Genomic DNA, 8829 nt, shown 5'->3' on the forward strand with positions numbered 1-8829 from the left:
TATCAAAAGCAGGAATTAAACTCATTTTAGACATGTCTTTTAATCTCTTGTAATGAATGTGTCCTAATCTAGCATGCCATAATTCAGATTTATGAAAATTATTGTTACTACTACTAGAAGCCATGCAAATAGAATTATCACTAGAAGGATAATTAATATTAAGCCTAATCATTCCATTACATATATATCCAATCCCATAAAAGAACCATGTCTTGAAAAGATATACTTGTCACTTTCTAACACTTGTTTGTAACCACAATTATTTAATACAATTTCAGACATGAGATTCTTATGAATCCCTGGAACATATAAAACATTGTTTAAACACAAACATTTCCCAGAAGTAAAAGTAAGTAAAACAGATCCTATGCCCTTGATTGGTTCAGTTGCAACATTTCCCATCTTCACAACAGATCCATCTTAAATTGGTTGAAAGTTCTTGAACCAATATAGATCTTTGCAAACATGACTTGTTGCTCCCGAATCAACCCACCATGCAACTTTATCATCCTGCACATAAAATGCTTCAGAAATCACAGAAATATAATTCTGAATATATTTAGGATTCTGCATGAAAACAGAAATCTGACCTTGTTGCTTTTCTGGATCCTTGGATCCACTTGGTCCAGCACCATCCTTGTTCACTTTGCGAAGATGACAATCTTTCTTGAAGTGACCCGGTTTGTTACAATTCCAACAAACCAACTTAGCCTTCTTGTTGGAAGACTTGTCATCCTTTCCTTTAAACTTCCTTTTTCCATTATACTTCTTAGGATTCTTTGAACTTTCTCCTTCCACCATGTTCACAGAAGAGGAACCAACTTGGTTTTTGCCTTTAGGATTGTTATCAAGTTCTTGAGTCCTTATGGACTCTTCAATCCTTAAATGGCTTCCAAGTTGAGTCAAAGTCAATTCCTCTTTGTTATGTTTCAGATTGTGTTTAAAATCCTTCCAAGAAGGGGGCAGTTTGTCAATTATCACAGCCACAGCAATGGCTTCATCCATTTTTAAATTGTGTTGAGCAAACTGTCCCAGAATCCTCAACATTTCATGGAATTGTTCCATAACAGGCCTGGAGTCAATCATCTTGTAACCCATAAAGTTACTAACAAGAAACTTCTTACTAGAAGCATCTTCAGCCATGTACTTGGATTCAAGAGAATCCCACATTTCTTTTGTAGATTCGAAATTTTGATAAATATCAAAAAGAGAGTCAGACATACCATTGAGAATATGACCACAACATATATAGTCATCATTTCCCCACTTTGATCTTCTTCTTTTTGCCTCCAAAGGTTCATCTTCAACAGATTCTGGTAAGGCTGCCATGGGTGTACTCAGAACATACACCACTTTCAGAGTGGTAAGGAGAAACTTCATCTTTTTCTGCCATCTACGAAAATCTTGCCCTTCAAACTTGTTCAGTTTTTCAAACTTACTTGTCATTTCCTTCACAGAATCACCACTTTCCATGATCACAGAATACTTTGATTTTTGTAAGATAATAAGGATAAAATAGCCTTAGAAATTCTGAGAATTGTGATTTCACTATCAAATCAAAGTATTGGGTGGTACTCCCTAATCTTTGATTGGATAAGACACAGAAGAGAAAAGAACAGAGAATGGGTATATGAATTTTCGTAAATACCAGAAAAAACTGACCAAAATCGGTTAAATACCTTCTTTGTCTGAAAACTGTCAAAACTGTCATAAAACAGTTTGGCAACAGTCAACAAACTGTCATAAATCTGGGTTTTCTATAAGAATTAATACCAAGTCAAAAACGGGTCAAATATTCTAAATTTGGATTTCTGATGCAGCTCGATCCCAGCCAGGGGCTGCCTCCCCTTGGACCCCGCTTCCAGGGGCACTGCCCCCAGACCCCCGTTCGTTCAGGGGCTTCGCCCCTAAATGACAATCTACTTTTAATCTTGAATAAACTTAAACAAGTGTGCACTCCACACCTTCCTTACTTGTTTCATATTTATCAAGATCACTTTTGGTCAACAAAAGTAATCCCATTACACTTAAATCACATTAGTGAAACAAATCACCAACAAAAACCACTATCACGTCGTGATGGTCATGCCACCACGTCGTGACAGAATCCGTCGAAAGCAATCGGTCAGTCTCATCGTCACGTTGTGACCTCCATATGGTTTGGGGAAACTTAATACATTCAACCCTTAATCCTTTAATCCATTCATTCCAACTTTTTAGAGGGCCTTCTTACTCCAAAAACATTCCAAAAATCGATGTTTTATAGACATGCATGTCTGGAGCTCATGTTAGGTCAAAATGATGAAAAATGAAACCACAATCACATATATGTCTTCAAAACTTAGTCAAACTTCAAATCTAACATATATAACCCTCAAGGGACCTCATAGAAGCAAAAAGTTGCAAACTTTATGGAATCCTTCAATACAAACATCCACAACATGAAGAAAAAGGGACAGGGAGCATAGATCTAGAAGCATGTAACATAAATCTTGAATCTTGAACACTTACAATGGTCTAGAAATGGATCAAATGAAATCTCCAGGCCGGCCCAGACAGTGGGCAACCCGGGTGACCGCCCAGGCCCACGTCTCTAAGGAGCCCAAAATATATAGCTATATATTTATATATTAAAAAAATTTGTACATATTTCTTAGGAGCCTAATTTCCCAAATCCTAATTTAACCCAAATTGAAATTATCCCAAGAAAATCAAGAAATTAGCATGATCGATGCTAGATAAATGCGCGTATGGGAAGGGTAGGAATGAATGAAGATCCAAATTGGGAATTAGAATCTAATAGACATCATCGATAGTTGAATCGACATCTACATCAGGTAGGAAACCATGCATTGGCGACATCTTGATGCCGTATGCCCTCTCGACATCAGAACTCAAAAACGTATTCAAGTATTAAAATGCATTTGTTTTTATCAAATTTCTACTTGCTAGATCAAAACAAGAATTAAATCAAAAGAACGAATAAGAGAGAAATAATATAGATGGATAACTTAATAGATGGATAACTCATGAGCAATTATTAATGAACAGTTTGATTTAAATAAAAGAGTAGTAATGTTATATTATAAAATTCTTGATCACTCTAATGGTAATTATATAGGGTTATATTAGGAATACCATATTGAAAGACCCTAACTTTCGTATTTATGAAAGACCCAAACTTTCATACTTGACAATATAGTTACTCCAAAACATGCTACTTGCATATTCATAAAAACAATATTTTACATTGATAAAGAGGTTACACACTATTGGATACAGACCGACTATTACAAAGTGTTATATATTACATAAATTCCCAGGATTCTATAGTTTTATACATATGGGAATGCAAAATACAATAGTTTCAAACTATTCATAAGCTTCTATCGATACAATAGTCTCAAACTATTCAAAAATCTTCTACCAGTATATAACTATACAAGATGCTTATCTCCTGCAATTTTTTAAACATTGAGAGGGTAAGCGGTGACGCTTAGTGAGTTCAATAATAGATACAATATAACGTTATGCCATATATATACTTCAATAAGGCAGAAGCAAAGAGGAACAAGGAACAACAAGGGCATATGTGAATCATGTGACAAACATTCCATATCAATCATTGATTTGAATTGAAGATATACAATCAACGAGACATAACAATTTCCATACTTGATATACATCAATAAAGCTTTGGCCCAAATGGCACAGAAGACATACAACATCGGATTAACATTTTGGTAGATTTCATGCTTATAGCCCTGTCTAACCTTTTGCCAATACCATAGAATAGAAATCATTCTCTTACGGAGACATGTTCTACATGGTCAGAGGCTACATACCAGTACCAACGTGAATCTAAGTCCTTTCAATGATCACATGGTCAAAGGTATTTCTTTGCTATTAAAAATAGTGAATAAAAATAACCCGGGAAAATGACCCGAAATAATAACACTTGTAACATCCAGATTCCCAGGTATATTATTTTATTCATTTATTTTTGGAGTTTGTGAAGGAACTCGGCAAGTTGGTGCCAAGACTCGCCGAGTAGGGTCCCGAATGTTCATCCGGGTTCACGTCTGGACTCGGCGAGTCCACGCTGTTTAATGAAGCCCTAATTTCTAGGGCTTGGGACCTATTTAAAGGCCCTTATGGCCGTCATTAGCGGCTACCACACCCTAGAGAGAGACCTAGATCGTTTGTGAGGTAAAGAGTGGCCATTGTTGATCATTTGTTGGTGTAAATTGAAGGAGAAGGTGATCAAGGCAAGAGAAGGCTGAAGGAAGTGCAAATCTAGTGATTTCAAAGTTCAAAGGCTTCATATTGAGGTATTCCTTCGGACTTTCTCCAGTTTTGGGTGTTTATTCATAGAGTTAGGGTTTTCAAACCCTTTGGAAGATGATTATGTAGAGTATTTGGTCCCTTCTCGAGTTTGTGCCTTGGATCTGGACTCAAAGAGGTCCAGAGACCTTAACCATTGGAGCTTTATGAGTCATTTTGGGGTTATTGGACTTAGGTTGCCATTTTTGGGGCTAAAACACCATTTCATGCCATCTTGTTGATATATAAGCATCAAGATTCAAACTTTACGTGACTTTCATGCTTGGGAAGGCCAGATCTATGGATTAGGGGCACATATCTGACCTCAGGAGGTCAATAGAGTTTGTGCATGGCATGAACTCGCCGAGTTGTTCTTGAGACTCGGCGAGTAGGGTTAGGGTTTCACGTAAAGCATTCAGTGAGTAGACTTGTCGAGTTAGTGGATAACTCAGTGAGTCAGAAGGGGATTAGAGGACTGGAGTTCGAGGCGGTACTCACCGAGTTGTTCTTGAGACTCGGCGAGTTGAGTCGGGGTGGCCCCACGATTCATGTCAGGTGTGACTCATCGAGCATAGGGAGGGACTCGACGTACCAAGCGGGACAAAGAGTTAGTGGACATGTGTGTACTCGCCGAGTCGCCAGAGTGCACTCAACGAGTTGGATCAAAGTTTGACCGTTGACTTTTGTTGAGTTTTAGGGTTTGGTCAACAATGGGGTCTTTGAGTCAAGAGGGGGGGTAAAATAGTCTTTTACCCTACTGAGGGTGCCAATAAAGGGTTGAGTCTAGTCTCGAGAGTTATATTTATGAGAGTATTTACTTTATGTGAATAGGCGGAGGCTAGGCAATATTTCTACCGAGTCAGAGATTTACTGAGACGTCTGAGGCGAGTCTTCTCACTATACTTTACCTAGTGTGGTAACAGAGTTATGTGACAGAGTATTTTAGAGTTATATACCAGTGTATTTGCATGTTATTTATGTGATGTGATTTATTGTGATATGTGATATGCACGATTAAGAGTTACAGAGTAAGGACCTTCGGTTCCATAGAGTTAGGGCCAGAGGGCCCACAGAGAGTTGGGGCTGGAGGGCCCCACCGAGACACATTGACCAGAGGGTCGACATAGTTATAGCCTCGAGTGGCCATTATGTGTTACAGTGGTATTTTGGGGAACTCACTAAGCATTTATGCTTACAGTGTTATGTGTTAGGTGTTTCAGGTACCAGTGATGATCGCGGGAAGGCGTCGGCATGATTCGTACACACGCGCATTGGAGTCTATATATTTTGATCTTGGGGTTATGTATTGATACAATGTTAATACAATGTTTTTATTTATGAATGCAAATGATATTTCATGGTTTTCAAAAGTGAAAATTTGTTCAAATTTTTACGGTGTTACAAGTTGGTATTAGAGACTTGGTTTGAGGGATTCGGATGCATCTCCGGGCGTATCTGAACTCAAACTGGGGATTTAAGGAAAATTTTAATAATAAATTAAAATTTTTGAAAAAGAGTAAAAAGAGTTTTGAGACAAACAGAGCAGAGTCGTGTGTACGATCAGCCATCGCCCGAACGGTGATTTCCTAAAATACCCTCATAATAAGTGTTATCAGATATGCTATGTTATGCTATATGATGAATTACGATATGCATGCTAGAGTAGACTAGGTATTCTTATTAGGACTAGAGTGGCCTGATATATGATGCCTTTGTCTAGGGGTTTTGCTGTTAGAAATTCTTAAGAGTGTTTAGATAGCAGCGAGGTGCTTATGAGAGATTTGCTAGTGAGTAGCACATGATAAAGAGAGTAGAGTACTTGGGATTTGGGGCTCAAGGAGGAGGACTTGGGATGAATGCTGATGCGGTATGGACGGTAGTATTGGGCCCGTACTACTGAAGATATCGGGTTGGTGCGCAGTCCAAGTAAGAATCCTTAGGGCACTAAGGAACAAGTAGGGTGGAGTTATCAAGTGTGATTATACTCGAGGGGGTCCCTAATATTCTTATGTTGTATTTCAGAGGGAGACCATGGTTGGGACACGTCACACACCAGAGGGCAGTAGTACGAGCGAGGCTGAGATCCGTAGGATCATTCAGGAGGAGGTGGTTGCGGCCATCAGGGCAGAGATACCAGAGATGTTTGGGTCTATCAAGACCACTCTGATTGAGACATTTGACGAGAGATACGCTACTCTTTCTGAGGCTGCTGTTGCTGCGGCCACTGCAGCTATAGCTGCGACGAGGCCGCAGGGTGGTGATGAGTTGATGTTCCGGGAATTCAGCAACACGAAACCACCAAAGTTCGATGGGACCCAGGACCCGATTGCAGCAATGAGGTGAATATCAGACATTGAAGGGTGTTTCTTTACTTGCTCATCCCCTGATCATTTGAGAGTTCGATTCGCACTGAACCAGCTTTGCTTGGGAGCGAAGGACTGGTGGAAGTTTGTGACGGTGCACTACACGCCTGCTGAGCTTGCTACAGTAACCTGGGAGAGGTTCACTACTATGTTTCGAGATAAGTACGTTCCCCAGGTGGAGAGGGAGCGATTGGCATAGGAGTTTCTGACCCTCAAGTAGGGTACTGAGTCGGTTACATCGATTACTCGGAAGTTTCATGAGAGGGCGATGTTCTGCCCAGAGCACGTGTCCTCCGAGCAGGCACGTATGATCCGGTATTTGAGTGTGTTGAGGATGGATATACGAGAGTTTGTGGCGAAATCGTCATATCGGACATTTGCTGAGCTTCATGCAAATGCCCGGAAGAGGGAAATAGAGCTGGAGACCCAAGCTAGGGAGGAGGCTGAGTCTCAGGGAAAGGATCGGCGACCGGCTTAGTCTTAGCCAGCAGCCAAGCGGGCCAAACCCGCTGATTTGAGATCTGGGAACCAGAAGGGCCGCACTTGTGGCAAGTGCGGCAAGAGCCACGATGGGATATGCAGAGCAGGGTCTTGCTACAAGTGTGGCAAGGAGGGGCATATGGCCAAATAATGCCCCAAGGGGTTTTCAGTTTGTTTTCACTGCAACCAGACCGGACATCGGAAGGCAGAGTGTCCATAGTTGCGAGGGTCAGCGCAGGGAGCATCTCCGGGATCCGCTCCTGCTGCGGTGAGAGCTACGGATGTTCGGCCTACGAAGGTTGAGGCACCGAAGGTACGAGGGAGAGCCTTCCAGTTGACTGCAGAGGAGGTCCGCGCAGCACCAGATGTCGTGGCCGATACTTTCCTTGTGAGTTCTGTACCTGCTCTAGTGCTATTTGACTCAGGTGCAAGTCGATCTTTTGTATCGTTGGATTTTAGCCGACACATCAGTATTAGTCGAGAGGCGTTGAGTTGACCTCTGAGATCTTCATAGCGGATGAGAGAGCGGTGTATGCCACCGAGGTGATTCGGGGTTGTGTACTCGATATTTTCAGGGTTGTGAAGGAACTCGGCGAGTTGGTGCCAAGACTCGCCGAGTAGGGTCCCGAATGTTCATCCGGGTTCACGTCTGGACTCGGCGAGTCCACGCTGTTTAATGAAGCCCTAATTTCTAGGGCTTGGGACCTATTTAAAGGCCCTTATGGCCGTCATTAGCGGCTACCACACCCTAGAGAGAGACCTAGATCGTTTGTGAGGTAAAGAGTGGCCATTGTTGATCATTTGTTGGTGTAAATTGAAGGAGAAGGTGATCAAGGCAAGAGAAGGCTGAAGGAAGTGCAAATCTAGTGATTTCAAAGTTCAAAGGCTTCATATTGAGGTATTCCTTCGGACTTTCTCCAGTTTTGGGTGTTTATTCATAGAGTTAGGGTTTTCAAACCCTTTGGAAGATGATTATGTAGAGTATTTGGTCCCTTCTCGAGTTTGTGCCTTGGATCTGGACTCAAAGAGGTCCAGAGACCTTAACCATTGGAGCTTTATGAGTCATTTTGGGGTTATTGGACTTAGGTTGCCATTTTTGGGGCTAAAACACCATTTCATGCCATCTTGTTGATATATAAGCATCAAGATTCAAACTTTACGTGACTTTCATGCTTGGGAAGGCCATATCTATGGATTAGGGGCACAGATCTGACCTCAGGAGGTCAATAGAGTTTGTGCATGGCATGAACTCGCCGAGTTGTTCTTGAGACTCGGCGAGTAGGGTTAGGGTTTCACGTAAAGCATTCAGTGAGTAGACTTGTCGAGTTAGTGGATAACTCAGTGAGTCAGAAGGGGATTAGAGGACTGGAGTTCGAGGCGGTACTCACCGAGTTGTTCTTGAGACTCGGCGAGTTGAGTCGGGGTGGCCCCACGATTCATGTCAGGTGTGACTCATCGAGCATAGGGAGGGACTTGACGTACCAAGCGGGACAAAGAGTTAGTGGACATGTGTGTACTCGCCGAGTCTCCAGAGTGCACTCGACGAGTTGGGTCAAAGTTTGACCGTTGACTTTTGTTGACTTTTAAGGTCTGGTCAACAATGGGGTCTTTGAGTCAAGAGGGGGGGGGGGGGGGGGGTAAAATAGTCTTTTACCCTACTGAG

At 41.6% G+C, this 8829-nt stretch overlaps 1 protein-coding gene across 1 annotated transcript; it reads right to left on the bottom strand.

Annotated features, from left to right (window-relative positions):
• Positions 1-404: 404 nt before the first annotated feature.
• LOC128134126 (uncharacterized) lies at positions 405-1473 on the bottom strand. The gene is made up of 2 exons (XM_052771570.1): positions 767-1473; positions 405-510 (listed from the first exon to the last, which is right to left on the bottom strand). The coding sequence occupies exons 1-2, from the start codon at positions 1471-1473 to the stop codon at positions 405-407; spliced, it is 813 nt and encodes a 270-aa protein (XP_052627530.1).
• Between the last annotated feature and the right edge of the window lie 7356 nt (positions 1474-8829).

This window comes from Lactuca sativa, chromosome 5, assembly GCF_002870075.4.
Source record: "Lactuca sativa cultivar Salinas chromosome 5, Lsat_Salinas_v11, whole genome shotgun sequence".
Classification (NCBI taxonomy): domain Eukaryota; kingdom Viridiplantae; phylum Streptophyta; class Magnoliopsida; order Asterales; family Asteraceae; genus Lactuca; species Lactuca sativa.

What these genes read in the sequence shown, in the direction of transcription:
- LOC128134126 (XM_052771570.1), bottom strand. Translation starts at nt 1,473, where the DNA reads ATGGAAAGTGGTGATTCTGTGAAGGAAATGACAAGTAAGTTTGAAAAA. An exon ending in AGTTCAAAGAATCCTAAGAA is followed by an intron (nt 511 to 766) that starts GTATAATGGAAA and finishes TTTTATGTGCAG; the next exon opens with GATGATAAAGTTGCATGGTG.